General features: G+C 60.5%; 1 protein-coding gene across 1 annotated transcript; it reads left to right on the top strand.

Moving 5' to 3' along the window:
• Positions 1-1,834: 1,834 nt before the first annotated feature.
• Positions 1,835-18,073, top strand: Dbh (dopamine beta-hydroxylase). Its single transcript, XM_070006739.1, has 12 exons — positions 1,835-2,182; positions 4,351-4,497; positions 6,112-6,369; positions 7,146-7,322; positions 7,833-7,935; positions 10,821-10,987; positions 12,342-12,485; positions 12,924-12,962; positions 13,374-13,433; positions 16,250-16,377; positions 16,787-16,946; positions 17,656-18,073. The coding sequence occupies exons 1-12, from the start codon at positions 1,835-1,837 to the stop codon at positions 17,785-17,787; spliced, it is 1,863 nt and encodes a 620-aa protein (XP_069862840.1). The 3' UTR covers positions 17,788-18,073.
• The last annotated feature ends 1,270 nt before the right edge of the window (positions 18,074-19,343 follow it).

Raw genomic sequence — 19,343 nt, 5'->3', positions numbered from 1 at the left:
CTTGGCTTGTGAGATGCACAGCTCATCACCTTCCCTCCTCCCCTTGCCCCCTCCCCCCCAACACTGACAGACCCACGATGAGTAACCCCAGGTGAAGAGATTTCCTTCGGGTGGCTGCGTCCTGATGGACGTCGGATGGAGCAGTGACGGGTGAGCCGCCCAGTCCCTCCTCCCTCCTGCCAGCGGCCCAGACTGGGTACCTGTTACTTTCTGAAATCAGCAGAACTGTTTCTGTCCTGTGAGGCGGAGGAAGGCTGGTGCTCCGGCCTGGTACGGAGCCGGGGAGAGAGAATGTCTCTTAAATCCTGTTAAAAAGAACTGCGTGTGCCTGGCGCTCTGCTGTTCACTGAGAGCCGCACGCGGGCCTTTCCCCTGGGGACTCCGAGCCACGGCTGCTGTGAGCCCAGGAGCGGATGAGGCCAGTGGTCAGCACCTCCAGTCCCGAGCCCACCGGGCTCTGTACCCAGGAGTGGACGGGGCCGGCCGCCATCGTGCCCCCCCCCACACCTCTGGCCTAGGACAGCCTCAGCGTTCTGAGTCCAAGAGAGCCATGGTGACCGATGTCCTTGTCACCAGTGGCAGAGGCGACAGTGAGTGATTCTTCGAGGTGCTGGTGCAGGACTCATCCCGGAGCCCCCTGGGCCCTCCTTGTCCTGAGGGCCACTGAGAACCATGGCCCAAAGACACCCCGCCTGCGTCTGTAGAGAGGGTCCTGGCTCGAGGGAGAGAGGCCCACCTCCCGCACAAAGGCCAAGGGCATCCACTCCCACCCTGTCCCCTGGGCCAGGCCCGCACTGTCTCCCAATCCCACCGCAGGAGGGAGAACACAGCCCTTCTCCTTCCTCAGAACCGGTGTCTGGCGGGACTGGAGCAGGAGTTCAGGCAGCATCTCTGGGAAGTGATGGTCCTGGTCCAGCTGTTCTGCCTGAAAGGAACAAGGCTGAGCAGGCGTGGCAGGGAGATGGACGCAGGGGACTGGCGGGCAGATCTGTGCAGATACGGGAGAAACAGGGCTGAGGGCCAGCTGGCCTACAAGGAGGTAAGTTCAGCTGGTCCAGTCCAGACAAGAAGAAGTCATGTCCTTGAGAGCTCCGGACAGGGGAACGGCCTTGACCCTCACCCCCTTTCCTTAAAGACTGTCTCCCAGCCACGCACTGGCGCCTTGCCTGTCCTCCACACAGCCCCTTCCCTGCCTGCCCAGCAACGCACCCCACAGCGATCTGCACCCCAGCCGCATGCCCACGCCTTCTGGAGCAGCCGTGGTGCCAGCTGGAGCTGGTGGGGAAATAGAGGCGACAAAAGGGGGAACAGCAGGCCGTGGAGAGAGCGTCTAAACACTGACTATTTGGGGATAGTTGTTATTTTTAGTTTGAAATCAGTCCACCCTCCAGCGTTGTAGAAACCACATGGCTGGCGGGGCCAGGCCCATGGCGAGGAGCCCACCTCTCACGGGTCACCCCCGGCAGGACCCCTCAGCCTTCCACGTGGCAGGAAAGGACGAGAATGGACCATCAGCCAGCCAGGTGGTCACAGCGCCTGGCTGAAGGCTGTCGTGAGGCCTGTGGCCGCCGTCCCTGCCTTCCTGGAGGCTCTTCAGGGCATCAGCCGCTCGGCGTCCATTCCCCAGATGATGTCCATGTGTCATTAGTGCCAATTAAGGAGGGGCAGGAGCAACGTGTTTGCCCTGGGGCCCAGGTTGGTGGAGACCGGCCACTGGACAATTGAATTCCCCACTAGACAAATGTGATTACGGGTGCAGCCAGGATCCACCCTCACGGGGGGCTGGGGTATAGAAAGGGCCAGGTGGAGCCGGCCCCCCGAGCTCCCCGCAGCCATGCAAGCCCCCAGCCGCCAGTGTCGCCGAGCCAATCTCCCCGGCCCCAACGCCCGTGAGGCCGCCTCCATGTACGGCACGGCAGTGGCCATCTTCCTGGTCATCCTGGTGGCTGCATTGCAGGGCTCTGCTCCCCCAGAGAGCCCCTTCCCCTACCACATCCCCCTGGACCCCGAGGGGGTCCTGGAGCTCTCGTGGAACGTCAGCTATGTCCGGAAGGACGTGCATTTCCAGCTCCTGGTGCACGGGCTCCAGGCCGGGGTCCTGTTCGGGATGTCAGACCGCGGGGAGCTGCAGGGCGCCGACCTCGTGGTGCTCTGGACGGACGGGGGCAGCGCCTACTTTGCTGTAAGTCCTTCCTCCCGCCTGGCTCTTCCAACCCCAGCTGGCCCTCCGCCTACTCTGCTCCTTTCCATGTTTGAGTTCACTCTGGTCACCAGGTCTGTGTCCCTGGCTTGAGCATTGGGGGCGGGGGGGGGAAGAGGGGGAGAGAAGGGGGGACACCGATTTGAATGTGAAATGGGAAACGAGTGGCTTTTTACTGTCCTTGCCTGCATACCCCAACAAGCCAGGGTGCAGAAACCCCAGGGACAAATCACAGACCCCGCCATACCCCCACCGCCTGAGTGCAGACCCACGTCCCTCCCTTCCATACCGCCAGTGTGTGCACAGGCGGCGTGGTAACCAGCAACCAGCGCAGGAACACAGCGCACAGACCTTCTGTGCCACACACGGCAGCGCAGGCGGTGTGAACAGGTGCCGATGCCTCCCCGCCCCCGGGTGAGGAAAAGCCCTCCCCGGCCGGCGGAGCCCCGGCTGCTTCCCTGCAAAAGTTATCTCCACCCCGCCATCAAGGCACCGGAGTGGCCTTTGGGGTCCGTCACAAATGGCAGAGATGAGCAGAGGAGGAAGACCCCCACCCCCACACCGCCCCAGGTCACAGATCTCCCCTCTTCTGCAGAGATCGGCCACCGGCCTTTCTAGAGACAAAACCCAGCTCTCCCTGGCCACGGGAACAAGAGGGCCAGGCCCTGCCCTCTCCAGACAAGGGTACTTTCCCATTCTGAGCAGGGGGGGCCCGGCTTCTGCTCTGGCCTCAGCCACCACACCGGAAGTGGGTAGGGTTTCCCACGAGTGGCCCCGGGTCCCGGCTGGGCAGCCACTTAGACACTGTAGGTGACGAGCTGCAGCAGGAGCCACTGGCCGAGGCCACCAGCAGGACAGGGCAGAGCTGTGCTGAGCTGTCTGAGCAGGAGCAGGGGACCCCCCCCCAGCTCCTGCTGGGATCCTGGCCCTCACGGGGGCGGGAGGGGGGGAGCGGGGTACTTCCTGTGTGGACCAGAGTCAGGTCGGGTTTCTCCTTTGGCAGTATGTTCAGCCATTGTCGTCTAGGTCTCCAGCCAGGATCCCACCTGCTAGCTTTCTACCTTGGTCCTCTTAAACCCACAGGGTCCCCAGCCGGGGCTTCACCAGCTGCCTTCCTCTAAGGAGCATCTTGTAAAAATCTTTTGCAAGGTTCTTTTTCCTTTGAGGAAATGAAGAAAAACATGTTGGAAAAGAAACAAGTCAAAGGCTAACAGCACAGGGCATTTTCGTGGCCTGTGGGTCTCACGCCCCACCCCAGGGGGAATTCTGTCCCCTGTGCTCACCTGGAGCCCACTGTAGTCTGAGCCTGGGTGCCCTGGCCAGGCAGGCAATAGAGGGAAGGGTTAGAGACCTAGGCACCATCCTCAGGCCTCAGTTTACCCACTCCAGGTAAGCCTGAGACTAGGAGGAGGGCCATCTAGGGAGCAGTATTCAAGGTGATGCTAGCTCTTTGGGGTGTTACAAGTGCACCTGGGAGTGAGCACCCTGAAATGTTGCTGTGGCTCAAGCGGCCACCCAGCTGTCCTTCTTTGCTGATCCTGGGGTTTGAATACAGGGCTTCACACTTGCTCACCTTGCTTGTTCGGCTGGTATGTAAGACTTGAATCTCCCTTTCGGTCTGGTGTTGTACAATATTTTGGAAATGGAATCTCATGGACCTATCTACACAGGCTGGCTTTGAACCACAGCCCTCCAAGTCTCCACCTCCAGAGTAGCTAGAATTATAGGTGTGAGCCATCAGCACCTGGCTTGTGATTGCTTAAGGGGGAAAGGAAAAGGAGAGGGACAGAGGGGCGGGGCTGAGTGGGAACATTGTACACATATGGGCAATCTCACAAAGACCCCCCCACCTTTGTGAAACTAATGCATGCTAAGAAAAAAAAAAGGAAAGAAGCTAGCCTAGCTATTATCCTGGTACTTGGGAGAATGGAGCAGGAGGACTGTGAGTTCTAGACCAGCCTGTGCTACTTAACAAAACCCCATCTGAAAAGAGCCAGTAAATAAAAGGAAGAGGAAGGGGTCGGGGACACCTCCACAGGAAGTGAGGCACAACTCCCCAGCGGGATTGGGAGGGCCTGAGCTCTGCTCCGCTCTGCACCCGGCCCTGCTGATGGAGTCCTCCATGCTCAGATCCGGGGCTCTCTCCGCAGGACGCCTGGAGCGACCAGAAGGGACAGATACACCTAGATGCCCAGCAGGACTACCAGCTGCTGCAGGCACAGGGGACACCAGATGGCCTGTCCCTGCTGTTCAAGAGGTCCTTTGCCACCTGCGACCCCCAGGATTACCTTATTGAGGTAGGGCACCCCAGCTGAGGAGAGTCTGCTGCCTGGATGATTAGAGACGGCAGTGGCAGGGCTGGTGGTGTGTGTCTAGGTTTTACCTGTATGTGTGTGTGTGGTGGGGGGCGGTCCTGGGGCTTGAACTCAAGGCCTGGGCATTGAGCTTTTATGCTTAAGGCTGGCACTGAATCACTTGGACCACAGCTCCACTTCTGGCTTTTGGGTGGTTAATTGGAGATAAGGGTCTTGGACTTTCTTGCCTGGGCTGGCTTTGAACCTGGATCCTCGGCTCTCAGCCTCCTGAGTGGCTAGGATTATAGGCGTGAGCCACCAGCACCTGGCTCCAGGCTTTAATTTTAGATCTGGTCAAGCGACACCATGGAAAGGCCGGTACCACTGAAAGAGATGTATTACGCACAGTTCTCGGGGAGGTAGCCCCCAGGCCACCGAGGGCCACGTGGGTGCACAGGCCTGGGGGTGAGGTAGAAAGGAGCAAGGACAGTGTGGCAGGAGGTCGTACCCAGCTCCCATAGAAAAGGCAGAGCCTGGCAGGGAAGTGGTACCATGTGGGTCCCAGGCAGGCTCCACCTCCCCAGCGCCTGGCCCGGAGCATGTGGGTGGGAGGCGCTGGCAGCATGAGCTCTCGGGTGGCAGGGTGTGGAATCCCATCCTCACCGGCCTACCGCACTGGTGGATGGCAGGAGGAGGTAGCAGCTGTGGCCATCCATTGGCCCGAGGTTAATTTACAAATGCCAAATGGACAAGCACAGGATCTAGGAAAACAGCAGCAGGGGGCTGGCCAGATGAGGAAGCCAAGGCCCCGGGAAGGAATGGAAGCACCGAGGGGCTCAGGGGCAGAGCTGGAGCAGAGTTGGGCCTTCTGGTTGGTCGTTAAGTCTCTCCCTCCTGGTTGGAGGAGGTGAGGGAGGGCAGGGGATCATCTGAAGAATGTCCCAAGGTAGGCCAGGACCGCCGGCGCCCAGACACACGGGCTTCTGCCTGGAGCTCTGAGATACCCTTGGAGAGAGCATGCATCCTCCAAGTTCACCATAGCACACACCGTGGCTCTAGACCTGCCATGCCTCGATCTGCAGGTGTTTCTGTCACCCTGTTCCACCCGGGATGCTGGTTTCCACTTCTGGTATGGGGTGGGAAGGCCCAACCCCTGCCCCGGAGCCTGGCTGTGACTCCCAGCACAGCACCCCCAGCACAGCACTCCCTGACAGGCCTTTCTGTGTCTGTGCTGTCCAGCACAAGTTCAATACCCCACTTCCCACGCAGCGCCAGTTCCCCAGGCTGGGCTGGCCTGAGCGTAGAAACGACCTTGTCACCCTGTGCCCCAGGACCTTTGGGTTGTCCCAGCTGGCCCAGGCTCTGTGGGGCCCAGAAGTCCCTGTATGGGTATGGGATGTAGGCAGAACAGAAAAGACGAGATGCATTTGGAACAGGGCTGGGGTAGCCAGCCTGGGATCCGAACACAGACAGGGACGCAGCACTCAGAGCCCCTCATCTGCACCGCTGAGAGCCACTGGCTGGCAGGAGTGGGTGGGCAGAAACATAGCCTTGCTCCTGGTGGCTAAGGATCCTGCTTGGTGCGTGGGGGGACTGACGGGCCCCGTCTGGCTGCAGGATGGCACCGTGCACCTGGTGTACGGCATCCTGGAGGAGCCCTTCCAGTCTCTGGAGGCCATCAACACCTCGGGCCTGCAGACGGGGCTGCAGCGGGTGCAGCTCCTAAAGGCCGAGGTCCGCACCCCGGCCATGCCCCCGGACACACACACCATGGAGATCCGCGCGCCTGACGTCCTGATCCCTGGCCAGGAGACCACATACTGGTGCTACATCACCGAGCTGCCCCCCGGCTTCTCCCGGCACCACATCATCATGGTAGGTGGGATCCACCCGGCTGTGGCACACCACCGAGTGTCCTCTCAGCACCCAACTGTGGGACCAGCCTGGGCCCCGCATGGCCGCTGCCGCAACCACGGCAGCACCCCAGTCGCGGCAGCACCCCAGTCACGGCAGCACCCCAGTCCCCTGACACCCGGCTCACCCATCCCCCACCCCAGGGCCTCTGTGCCCTTGGGACTAGGACTGCTGTCCATCCGTCCATTTGTCTGTCTATGGTCACCTGCCCCCTCACAGCTTAATTCATTCTCTAGGATAGAATTCGTAGCGATGGCTTTGGTGACTGATGCCCACTGTTTGCCAGACAGAGGTGGGGACTTTTTCACAGTGGCACCCGGCACTGGCTACTGTCTCTGTTTCCAGAGGGGAAACACAGACTGGAGAGGCCGTGTGAGGGAGCAGCTTGGCTGTGCTCATGTGCCTGGGGCCAGCCTGTAGCTGGGGCGTCCATCCGCCTCTTGATGGTGCTTCAGAGAGAGCGTCCTTGCCCGGAAGTACCTGGCCTATCTCCACCTTTTCTGGAAATGGCCTGTGTGGGTCCCCGACTCTCTTCACGCCAGGCCTCCTCTTCATGGGCTCCTGGCACCATCTTGCTCTGGGCTGGCAGCTTCCTCCCTGAGCCCAGGGCCCCTGCCATGCTGCCTTGCTCCTCCCTCCCATTTCACAGCTGGGCAGATGGGCCCAGAGGCCCTGGGCCGCGGGCAGGGAGAGCAGGCAGGCCAGCTCAGGGCTGTCCTGTGGCTGTCCCTGTGCAGTACGAGGCCGTCATCACCGAGGGCAACGAGGCCCTGGTACACCACATGGAGGTCTTCCAGTGTGCGGCCGAGTTCGAGACCTTCCCCCTCTTCAGTGGCCCGTGCGATTCCAAGATGAAGCCAGAGCGTCTCAACTACTGTCGCCACGTGCTGGCCGCCTGGGCCCTGGGCGCCAAGGTGAGTGCACCATGCTGCCAGCACCGCGCCCCGCCCGCCCGCAGCAGCCCGGGCCCAGCCTCCCACAGCCGTTTCCCCCAAGCCGCTGGCTGAAAGGTCCCAGCAGGGGTATGTAGCAGGGGTGGCCAGGCCCCAACAGCTCCGGCTGCCTGTGGGATGTCTGACTCCCGTCATTCTTTGGGGGCGCATAGACTGCCCTCTCTGACAGTGCCCCGCGTGGGTACTGATTTTATATACACGCTGGGGTCCATGTTCTGGGCACGGCATGCTTCCAGGGCTTCCCGGTGGCAGGGTAAGTTGGTCCCCGAAGGAGCCCCTGGGGTCTCCATGACTGCCTTCTCCCCAAGCTAGAGGACAGAGCAGGTGGGGCTGGGCTGGGAGTGAGACTAATGGTGGAACTGGTCCTGGTCCACCCAGAAGCAGGGGAGCCTTCTAATCCCCCACCCCCGGCCCCAGCCTGTCCCAGCCCAGGTCCCCTTCTGACACCCCCCTCTGCACCCCTCCCCACAGGCGTTTTACTACCCAGAGGAAGCTGGCGTTGCTTTTGGGGGACCTGGGTCCTCCAGATACCTCCGCCTAGAAGTTCACTACCACAACCCGCTGAAGATCCAAGGTAGGGAACGGGAGGGAGGCGCGACTCCATTCTCCACCCGTCCAGTCGGAAAGGACCTGGGGGCGCTAGAGGGGCACTACTGGCAGGCCTCAGCCTCCACCTGCCACAGGCCCCATGTCTGTCCCGGCCACCGCCCACCTCCGCAGGCAGCCCCGGCGCCCCACGCCCGTCCTCCTGTCTGCACAGGACCGCGGGTGTCTAGACGGCGCCATCCCAGCTGCCACCCCCCACGGAAAGGCGAGGCGGAGGTCTTTGCACTCCTACCTTGCAGTGGAGGAAACTGAGGCTCAGAGGTGGAGGAGGAGGGACGTGAGGCCGGGAGTCCTGGCTCTGACCCATCTCGGCCACTGGGCCTTGTGACCATAGAGGCCGGCCTGGTCCCAGAGCTGCTGCCTGTCCCGATGCAGAGCACGGTGACACAGGCCGGCCTGAGCCCGTAGCTCCCCTCCCCTCGCTCGCCGCTCAGGGCCAGTTCAGGGTGCGCAGCCCAGACCTCGGGGCCTGTTGCTGTCCACAAAGTGGCTCTGCTCCCTCCAGGGCAAGCTGGGCCACGGCCTGGCATCTGGCAGGGTTCCAGGCCGTTTCAGAGCCCGTGGTGGTCCCTGCCCAGACTCCCCAGGGCCCTGAAGCTCTGACTACTGGGAAACTGCCGCCTTGGGGACAGGCGGGGCTCTGGCTCTGCAGCCCCCTCACTGTAGAGGAACGGACGAGGGCGTCCAGAGCGAGCATGCACGTGGGGTTTCCTGTCCCTGTTCTGTGTGTGCCTGGGCCAGGGACGGCAGAGGTTTTGCTCCTAGGCTTCCTACTGCCTGTCAGCAGCTTGGAAGAGTACTCAGCCTGAGGTTCTGGCTGGCTATGCAGGGCAGTGCTGTAATTGATTAGCAAAGTCTGCCCTGGGTCCTGCAGGAGGAGCTTAGTACAGCGCAGTTGAGCTTATGGGCACCTGAGTGCTCCGTGACCTCTGTGAGGTACACGGGAGGTGATTGTGTCCCCCAGTTCACCACGGCAACCCTTAGGTCCTGAAGGTAGGGCGTCTGTCTGCCTGTCAACCTGAGCCACGGTGTCTCCCCCACACGTTGGTACCTCCCACATTGGTACCCTGGCCCCAGAGCCTCCTGGCTGCCCCTTCCTGCTTTGCCCGCTCGCTAGCCAGCCCTGCCCACTCGAGGAGAGCCTGCTGGGCACGGGCATCCCTTCAGGGGCAGCCAGACGGTATCCATGGCAGCAAGGGCTTTGGGAGGGAGAGAAGATGCACACGCATGCACACACACGAGCATGCAGTGCACAGATACACCTATGCACATGTGTGCATACCAGGGAAGCACAAGCAAAGTGCAAGGTGTGCAAAAGGATGAGAACCCATGGGATGCAGTTGGCTTCACAGAGGTAACTTGTTTGCTTATTTAGTTATTTATCTGTGCCAGTACTGGGGCATTTGAACTCAGCATCTCCTGCTCTAGTCTGGCCTTCGTGCTCAAGGCTGGCACTCTAACACTCTGCTTGAGCCACGCCCCCACGCTTTCAGCATTTTGCTTGTTCCCTGGAGCTGACGGTGTCCCAGAAGATCCTCAGCTCTCAGTGTCCTGCATAGCTGGGATTATAGGCAGGAGCCTCCACTGTCTGGCTGTGTCTCTGTGGTGGTGTTTAACATGGCTTTGGGGTTCGAAGGGGAACTGAAACTCAGAGCCAACACCGCTGGATCGCTCTGTGCCTGAAGGCGGACAGTAGACGAGGTCTTTAGGATGGGAGTGCCAGTTAACATCGTGTCAGAAGCAGCGTTGACTGCTCTGTGTTGCTGCCCCATCTCCCGCCAAAGGCAGTCTCTCTCTCTCTCTCTCTTTTGATGCGTCGCTGCCTTTCTCTCTCCATACTGTGTGTGTACTGTGCCGCTGCCTCTGTCGCTGTCTCTGTCTCTCTGTCTCTGTCTCTCCCCCCCATCTCTCTCACTCTCTCAGTCCAGTGCTCTACCGCTTGAGCCACACCTCCACTTCCGGTTTTTGGCTGCTTAATTAGATAGAAGAGTCTCGTGGACTTTCCTGCCTGAGCTAGCTTTGAACTGTGATCCTCAGATCTCAGCCACCTGAGGAGCTAGGGTTATAGGTATGAGCCACCGGCGCCCATCCCCCTCTGTCTGTCTCTGTCTCTCTGTCTCTGTCTCTCTGTCTGTCTGTCTCTCTTTTCAAACAACATTCCTTTTCACTTGTGAAACTGCTGTGGTAGCTCAGAGCACCGTGAGGCTGGTGTGCCGAATGCTGGGTGCAGACCCCGGCTGTGCTCCTAATGATGCGGTGATTTTCCTCCCGGCTGCCTACGCCCGGCAGGACCGCAGCTGGAATTATCTGCAGCACACACACAGGCGGCCGCAATGCGGCTCGGCCCTAGCATGAGAGGGGATTTATTGCTCATTTAAAACCTGAAAGCAAATGGATTTTCAAAACCTCCTTAAGCACAGGCGATGTCTGCTTCTTCCTGATTGTCTGCTTGTATTTATGGATCCTTTACCCAATATAAGGCCTTTCCTGTCACTTCACCAATCGTGAGATGGGCTGCTTTCTCTATAAATATCAAAATCCCACAATTGTCTCATTATTTAATCCCTATCTGAATTTTAGCCAAGTGCCTTTTTCTTTCATTTATTTTGTTATAGCTTCTGATGTGAGCAGCTGGGAGATACAGGAGCTGCTGGGGTTTGGATGTTGGAGGGGGAGGGAGAAGACACCTGGTCTTGGTTTCAAGGTGTGAGGGACGGCCCGCGGCCTCTGTGGTGCCCTGCGTCCAGCCGCTCAGCCCGCTGCCTCCCGCGCCGTTCTGTCAGCGAGGGCATCGGCGACCCTGTCCGCAGGGAGCGTGTGAGGCCCTCTGCTCACCCCGGGCCCCTTCCGCAGGCCGCCGGGACTCCTCCGGCATCCGCCTGCACTACACAGCCACGCTCCGGCGCTTCAACGCGGGGATCATGGAGCTGGGCCTGGTGTACACGCCGGTGATGGCCATCCCCCCACGCGAGACTGCCTTCATGCTGACCGGCTACTGCACGGACAAGTGCACCCAGCTGGTGAGTGGGCCGGGCCGGGCTGCACCCCGCCAGCCCAGGGGGAGGCCGCTCCCCTGACCACGAATCCAGGACATGTGTGCAGCTGCCCCTCCCCCGCCCACCCCGGCCCCAGCCCCCGTGGCTGGTCCCACGGCGTGCCCACGCTTCCACGCACTGCACTGAAAGGGCCCTTTCGGTACGCAAGCATCACACAGTGCAGTGGCCACGGGAACCCTCGGACACGCGGCCCAGCCCCTCTGTGTGGCCTGGGCCACTGGCGGGCTCCCAGGCTCTCTCTCCCGTCTGGAAACACCAGCCCTCACACACCGTGGAAACATGCATGTGTAGTGTGTGTGCACACACACGCGCATGTGCCAATGCTGGGGCTTGACCTCAGGGCCTGGGCATTGTCTTGCATTTTTGCTCAAGGCTGGCACTCTGTCGTGTGAGCCACAGCTCTGCTTCAGCGTTTGCTGCTTAATTGGAGAAGAGTCACATGGACTTTTTCTGCCTGGGCTGGCTTTGAACCTTGATTTTGAGATCTCAGCCTCCTGAGTAGCTAGGGTTACAGGCCTGAGTCACCAGCACTTAGCTTGATGACACTGTCTATCAAACAAAGAAACCATAAACCCCACCCCTCCACCCCCGACTCCCATGGGAGTGACTGTCACTCGTGGGCCTGGATGACAGCTCCCGTGGCCAGTGTCCTAGCTGTACACCAGGGTCACCATGCCCTGAGGGAGAACACCCTGTTGCAAGCACTGGAGGGAGTTGGTGGGTACTGCAGAACACATACTGGTTGCCCCCTCGACATGGGTCTACAGAGCGTGGCGGGAGTGTGGCGGCCCTGCCCTGCTCACCCGGGGCGAGCACCGTAGGTCTCTGCCTTCAGGACTCAAGAAAGACAAAAGGGCGGGGTGCTGGGGGCTCACCCCTGTCATCCTAGCTACTCAAGAGGCTGAACTCTGAGGATTGCAGTTCAAAGCCAGCCTAGGCAGGAAAGTCCATGAGATGCTTATCTCCAACAAACCACCAGAAAACCAGAAGTGGCGCTGTGGCTCCAGTGGTAGAGCGCTCGCCTTGAGCTGAAGAGCTGAGGGACAGCGCCCAGGCCCAGAGTTCAAGACCTACAATCAACAAAAAAAAAAAAAAAAAGAGAGAGAGAGAGAGAATCTGCCCAGGAGCCCGGAGCTGCTGCTGCTTCGCAAGGCCCAGGCTGTGGCCCACTCCAGCTCTTACACAGCCTTTTTAAGTTTATGACCAGCAGGAAGAATCCTCAGAAAAGGGAAACAAAGGCAGGGTGTCTCTGCTCCTTGCTTCTGGTTGGGGCCCCTTGGGGGTCAGGCCCTGACTCTGTGTGTCCCCGTGCCCACAGGCCCTGCCACCCTCCGGAATTCGAATCTTTGCCTCCCAGCTCCACACACACCTGACGGGGAGGAAGGTGGTCACTGTGCTGGCCCGGGATGGCCAAGAGAGGGAGATCGTGAACAGGGACAATCATTACAGCCCTCACTTCCAGGTAGGGGCCCGCAGGGCCTACCCCTCCCCTGCTGGGCCTCCCTCGGCCTGCTGGGCTTTCCGTAGGCATGCTGGGCCTCCCTCTCCTCTGGCCTCCCCCTCACCTGCTAGGCCTTCCCTCCCATGGCCCCAGCAATAACCACGCTGAGGCTTTTGCGCCCAGAACCCCCTCTTGTAGTCTAATCCAAGGGGAAGGTGTTGGATCCTGGCCCCAGGGTGGCCAGGGGCTTAGGGGGTCCCTAGCCACACAAGGTTACATCACCCCAGTGTTCACCTTCTTGTCCTAACCTTGTCCCTTCCTGTTTGGAGCCCACATTTAGCCAGCTCTGGCTCCCCAGAGAGGCAGGGCAGAGCTGACACCCCAAGGGTCAGGAGGCTCAGTCTGGGGTGTGGGAGAAGGCCCCAAGCAATCTGATGTCTGCCCTCTTCCCCGCTCAAGGAGATCCGCATGCTGAAGAAGATGGTGTCTGTGTACCCGGTGAGTGCCAAGGGGGTGGGGGACAGGGAGCCCAGGGGTCCTCAGAGGGGGGGACCCAGAGAAGGCAGGGGGGGGTGGAGAGCCAGAAGACGGGGCCACGGCCACAGAGGATGCCCCTCTCTGGCCTTGCCACCATCTGAAAGCTGTGGGAAAGGATGAGGGCCCTGGGTGGGGACCCAGGCCCACGGTGGGGGCCTCAGCCGCGGCAGCAGCGGGGCCAGGCCTAAGCCCATGACTTGTGTCTTCAGGGCCCCGGGGCTGATGGAGTCCAGCCCCCGAGACAGGCATTTTGTAACCCTCATGTGGATGAAGGGGTGAGGGGTGCTTCCGGGGGGCACCTGCTCCCCAGGGGCTGGGTCGCCCGCCAGCCCCGGAGGGCGGGCGCTGACGCGGCTGCGGCCTCATCCCCAGGGCGACGTGCTGGTCACCTCTTGCACTTACAACACGGAGGACAGGAAGCTGGCCACCGTGGTAAGTCACCCCGGCCACCCCAGGTGCCTGCCCAGGCCCCGGGGGACTGTCTCTAAAACCTCCCTGAGGCTGGGTCCCAACCCCTTGGCTGGAGTGCCGGTCGCCGCGGGGCAGGGCGCGTGGCTGCGTTCCCTCCGTCCACCATCTTCCTGAATGAAGTCCCGAACTTGTGAGCAGGGCAGCATGGCGCTGTTGGATGGACATCGTGACGCGTGGCTAGGCTGTGTGTCTGGGACGTGCGCTGGATAACTGGGCAATGCACGGAAGGGGACAGCCACAGGGTAGGAGGCCATTCATTCATCTAAACCAACCCTCAGAAAATAGAACCAAAAACAGAACAAAGAGACAGACTTCCACACAACAGCTAGGAATTTCTGATGGTTCTCCGTGTCTGGGGGACCGCGGTTCTTCGCAGGGTGGAAGTGACAGTCCCAGCCTGGGATTTGTGCCCCTGGCTGGCCAGGAGTTTGCAGCCCTCTCTCCACACAGCCGCCCGCTGGATTCTCACACGGGCTCCGCAGCTCCCTGTCCACTGTGATTGCTTCCCAACCCAGAGAAATTGGCTGACGGTGGTGACCGTCGAGCTCAGGGCTCTGGGGCACCTCTCTCAGCGGACCGGTCCCCGCCCCCCCCCCAGGGCCCCTGAGCTGGCAGTATGGTCTGTGGGTTTGTGGGTTTGCTTTCTTTCTGGCTGAATTCGGTGACCCCTTGGGGGAACCATCTGTTGTACCCCGCGGTGTCTTCTCTGGGTTCCCTCCCCTAGCCAGGGGGGCTGAGTGCTCCGTCAGGACTCCTGGCTGCTCTTCTTCAGCTGTGACCCCAAGAGTGTGCGGGGCCCCGTTTCTCCTTCCTTCCTCTCTTTCCCTCCTCAGAATCTGGTACTTGTGTGTCACCAGATTCTTATTCAGCGAGTCAAGATGGCAGCTCTGGGCAGGTGCCATTACAGTCCCTCACGCCTGGAATCCCATCTACTCAGGAGGCTGAGGTCTGAAGACAAAGGTTTGAAGCCAATCCCGGCTGGAAAAATTCGCAAGTCCCTTATGTACAATGAACCGGCAAAAAGGCAGAAGTGCAGCTCAAGTGTGCTAGCCTTGAGCAACAAAAAGCCCAGAGGCAGCTCCCAGGCCCCCAGTTCATAACCCAGGACCAGCACACGCACACACAAAACATGACCTTGTCCTTCAGACCACCATCGTGTCCCTTCTCCTCTTGGTCATGTTACACTTTTAGTTAAAGTCACCTATGGAGACATAATTTACACACCACAGTCAATTGTTCGACTTTAGTACACTCACAGACGCAGGCAACCACCACCATGGCGGCGTCACCACCCCCAAAAGAAACAGAACAACTCTCCTCCTCCCGCCTCCAGCCCTGGTAACCACCGCCACCTGCTGTCTCCAGACTGGCCCATTCTGGACATTTCTTCTTAATGGAATCATGTGGTTTCTTTCCCTGCATATAAAGTTACAGAATCTCCCTTCCTTGGAATGGAGGGTTACTCTATTACACCCTTCTCCAGTGGGCTGTCACTCAACAGACGCCACTGTTTGTAGCCCTACAAATGGCACGTGCTGGTGATGAGGATGGTGACGATGATGCTGATACTGTACTAGAGTGTGAACTCAGGACCTTGAGCTTGCTGGGCAGGCGCTCTACCCCTTGAACCACACCCCAAGTCTTTTACTTCTGTGTGTGTGTGTGTGTGTGTGTGTGTGTGTGTGTGTGTGCGTGTGTGCTGGTGGTGGAGGAACTAGAGTTTGCTGAATTTAACTGATTGAGATGGAGTCTTGTGAACTTTGATGCCTGGGTTGGCCTTGAACCACAATCCCCTGATCTCCGCCTCACTGGTAGTTGGGATTACAGGAGTGAGCCACCATACCTGGTTGACAGGCACAGTATTGGTATTTGTTCATTCTCTGGTGGATGGACGTTTGTGTTGCTTACAGTCTCATTTCATTCCCCAAGGTTTTTAGCCTGAACTTTCACAGGGGAGAAATGAAGGCTCAGAGAAGGGAGACCCGTGCCTACGGCCCAGCTACCCTAGGGGGCTCTGAGCCAGGCTGTTCCCTACCTGCCTTCTTAGGGCTGACAACTGCCCACCCCGGGCCCGGGGCACAGACCAGGGGCAGAGGGCCTCCCGTGGCAGACCCACAGCCCTGCCCCCCGCGGCAGACCCACAGCCCTGCCCCCCGCGGCAGACCCACAGCCCTGCCCCCCCGTGGCAGACCCACAGCCCTGCCCCCCGCGGCAGACCCACAGCCCTGCCCCCCCGCGGCAGACCCACAGCCCTGCCCCCCGCGGCAGACCCACAGCCCTGCGCCCCCGCGGCAGACCCACAGCCCTGCCTCCCGTGGCAGACCCACAGCCCTGCCCCCCGCGGCAGACCCACAGCCCTGGCTCAGAGGCTGCCCCTCCTTCATCTGGAGAGGGGTCCGGACGTAAGAGCAGCACCAGACTGCTTGGCATTTGCTGCCTGCTGAGCGGCCTATGTGAAATCTTGCTCCTCTCAGAGTTAAGCTGGGGGTCGGTGGGCGGGGCATGAGAGGGAGGGTGGGTGTCTCAGCTCCGGCTCCTCCAGGTCCGTTTGTGCCTCTGGTTGCACAGCCACGGCAGGGTGTGTGTGTCTCCTTGTCCCCCTGAGACTCAGTTTTTGTACCCAGAAATTAGGACTGCCTTGGCCCTTGCCCCATTCCAGGGTCTTCCTAACCTCCCCAACCCATCTGTCTCCACTGGTACCGCTTGTCGCCTGTCTCCCGGCCAGGGGCTGCGAGGGGCGCCAGCCCAGCGCTGACGGCGATCCCTGTGGCTTGCAGGGCGGCTTCGGGATTCTGGAGGAGATGTGTGTCAACTACGTACACTACTACCCCCAGACGGAGCTGGAGCTCTGCAAGAGCGCCGTGGACGCTGGCTTCCTGCAGAAATACTTCCACTTGGTGAACAGGTGAAGGGCCTCCCTGTGCTCCAGGTCTCCAGGAGAAACAAGACAGAAACCCACAGACCCTGTTAGGAGCCTGAGCAGACCTGAAGAATACACGCCAAGTCCTTGGAGCAAGGCTGGCACCGTGCCACCCAACTACCTCCTGGAGGTGCCTGTGGCAGGCATCACTAATCAATCCCTAATTCACAACCAAGCCCAGAGCAGCCCTAACCAACAATTCAAGGTGTCACGAGGGATGAATCCATTGCTGGCAGGGGCACAGGGCCAGCACAGCTTCCTGGGAAGCCCACATGAGTGGCAGGGCTGGGGGAGGGGGCGCCGGGAGGGCAACTGCTGGAGGCCTCACCGGCATCCTGCAGGGCTTCCCTCCCTCCCTCCCAGCCTCAGCCTGGGCTGCCTCCTCTGCCTCCAGGTTCGACAGTGAAGGTGTCTGCACCTGCCCTCAGGCCTCTGTCCCCCAGCAGTTTGCCTCTGTGCCCTGGAACTCCTTTAACCGGGATGTGCTCAAGGCCCTGTACGACTTTGCCCCTGTCTCTATGCACTGCAACAAGTCCTCCGCCATCCGCTTCCAGGTAGGCTGTCAGATACCCGCCGGGGGGCCACGGGGGACCCAGCCAGCCCCTCCCCATGACCCTGTGCCCTCTGGTGTTGTACCCTAAACTCCTGGGCAGGAAGCACTCACACGCGCCAGCTGGAGAAAATGACCCGGCGGTGACAGACAGACTGTAAGGAGGACAGACCATAACACTGTGGGGAAGGGCAGGGCAGCCACCTCTCCTGCCACAGCCACTCCGCAGCCTCCCTAAAACCTAAAAATAAAACCTGGGAGCGGGGCGGGGAGCCCCGTCTGCCTCCGCAGCTGCTTTCCTGCTCCTTACCTGAGACCCTCTGGGACTCAAAGGCACCTAATTGATTCCCCAGCTGAGCCGCGGCCCCGCCCGCAGAGCCGCCATCAGGAGTCTGGGCCTGTGTAGAGTCAGGCAGGGAAGGGGGAAACCGTTGCCGCCCGGGTCCGGGAGCAGACCTTTTCTGGTTAATTGCTAAACCTGATGGCGGCGCAGCGTGGCACCATGTCTACGGGGACTGAAAGCTCAGCTATGGCTCCCTGCTGCTTTCGGGTCACCAAGTAACTAAGGCATGGTGGGGATCCCTAGGAGCAGCTTGTGTATGGGGGGAATGGACAGAGTATGGCTTGAGGGCAAGAAAAGTGGCTGGAGATGTGGCACCCCACCATGCTCCCCCTTCCCAGCCTCCGTTTACCTCCTGGTCCCTTCCTTACAGGGTGAATGGGATCTGCAGCCCCTGCCCAAGATCCTCTCAACACTGGAAGAGCCCACCCCACAGTGCTCTGCCAGCCGGGCCCGGAGCCCCAGCGGTCCCACCAGGGTCAGCATCGGCCGGGGCAGAGGTTAGGGGGGCCGCTCCTGGCCTTTCTCCCCGCAAGGGCACAGGGGCTCTGGCCAGCACCCCTCCCCCATGAGGCCCTCCCCGCTGTGGAACAGTGCCATGGGCCTAGAATGAAGGCACCAGGCCAAGCCCTGCCTGAAGCTTGATCCACTCCAGCCCCCCGTTCCTGAGACCCCTGCATGACAGAGAGGCTCCCCAACCCCCTGGCCCACTCAGCACGGGGACAAGCCACCACGGGGGGCAGGGAAGGGAGCTGGGACGTCTACCTCCCTGACAGCCATGCTAGGCTGGGCTGTGGACTCACCCTCTGCCCATGGTGGCGGTTCGTGTTGGTGTGTGTGTGTACGCTTGCTGCAGTTTCTTAAACATCTCCCTGAGGATCGGCTCTGTCTCCCGTGGGCGGCGTTCCCGCACTGAGACACTTAGTGAGTTAAGACTTGCTCCAACGCAGGGTAAATAGAAATTTTCGCCCACCTAAAAGGGAAGCCCTCACAACTCTCTCTACTGAAAACCAAGGCGGCCAAGAGCCAGATGAGGACCGCAGCCTCGTTGGGGAACTCTGGTTAGCACTGCCCACTCCTCCCAGGGAGAAACTGGCAGTGACGTGGTCAGGATCTGGAATCAGGGCGGATTACAGTCCAGTTCTGCTGAGGAGTGGAGGTTTGGCTGGGGGGGCCCTCTTGCCCGCTGGACCCATGGGGTCCCCCACACCAGGGACCCAGGGTGGGGCCTCAGGCCTGTGCTGGGTCTGCACTGCCCCCTCAGCTGTCTTCAGATTAGGGCGAGCTCGGCTTTTGGAGTTTCTGAAGGGAGTAACAAATTCGGCTCTGTTCAGCCAGTTCAGCAAAATGCCGTGATCGCTAGAGCAGACAGGGTGATGGATGGGCCCAGGCTCCCTCCTCAGGAGGACCAGCCGGCGTGGCCTCTCCCTCTGCGGAGGAGACACTTCATTACCGGTGGATCAGATCGGCCTGGCCCCGCTCTGAGCCGCAGTGAATGAATCACGGCTCCCCCACAGCTGTAATTCACACCATGATCGCTGCGCAGGGCCAGACCTGACAACGCAAGAGCCGCTGGGCCCTCGATCATCTTCACAGCTTTCCAGACAGGCCCTTTCTGAGCTGGTCCTGCCCAACCGGCAGCCCCGGGCAGCGTGCGAGGGAGACTCTGCCAGAGTGGCCCCATCGCTCCCCGCTTCCCCTCCCACGCCGCAGGCACCTGGGGGATGTGTAACTCACAGATGAGGGAAAGTGAGGTTCACAGAGCAGCGCCTCCTCTGGGACCCTCAAAAGAGCCCCAGTCAGGAATCAGACCTGGTGCCTGGCCCTCCTGTCACTCGGGGTCACTCCTGACCCACAGTCCCCCCCTTCCCGCTTTCTCTGGTGATCCCCGTGTTCTTAGGCAAAGCTCAGGGCTCCTCATGCACAGAAGCTGCCTGCGCCCCACCCCCGGCTGGTGTGACCCGCACACCAACTCTCTCCAGCCCCACAGATCCATGAGGGCCTTCTCTAGCTGCTCTCCATGACAGATGAGGACTTGGGCTCAGGGGCCTGGGGCGAGGT

The sequence above is a fragment of the Dipodomys merriami genome, unplaced genomic scaffold, assembly GCF_024711535.1.
Source record: "Dipodomys merriami isolate MVZ:Mamm:240054 unplaced genomic scaffold, mDipMer1.0.p SCAF_11, whole genome shotgun sequence".
Taxonomy (NCBI): Eukaryota; Metazoa; Chordata; class Mammalia; order Rodentia; family Heteromyidae; genus Dipodomys; species Dipodomys merriami.
This window is presented reverse-complemented; position numbering and strand designations above follow the sequence as displayed.

Excerpts from the sequence above, each read along its gene's own strand:
- Dbh (XM_070006739.1), top strand. The coding sequence starts at position 1,835 with ATGCAAGCCCCCAGCCGCCAGTGTCGCCGAGCCAATCTCCCCGGCCCC. Across the intron at positions 6,370-7,145 it reads CCCGGCACCACATCATCATG|TACGAGGCCGTCATCACCGA; the intron begins GTAGGTGGGATC and ends GTCCCTGTGCAG. Across the intron at positions 7,323-7,832 it reads CCTGGGCCCTGGGCGCCAAG|GCGTTTTACTACCCAGAGGA; the intron begins GTGAGTGCACCA and ends CCCTCCCCACAG.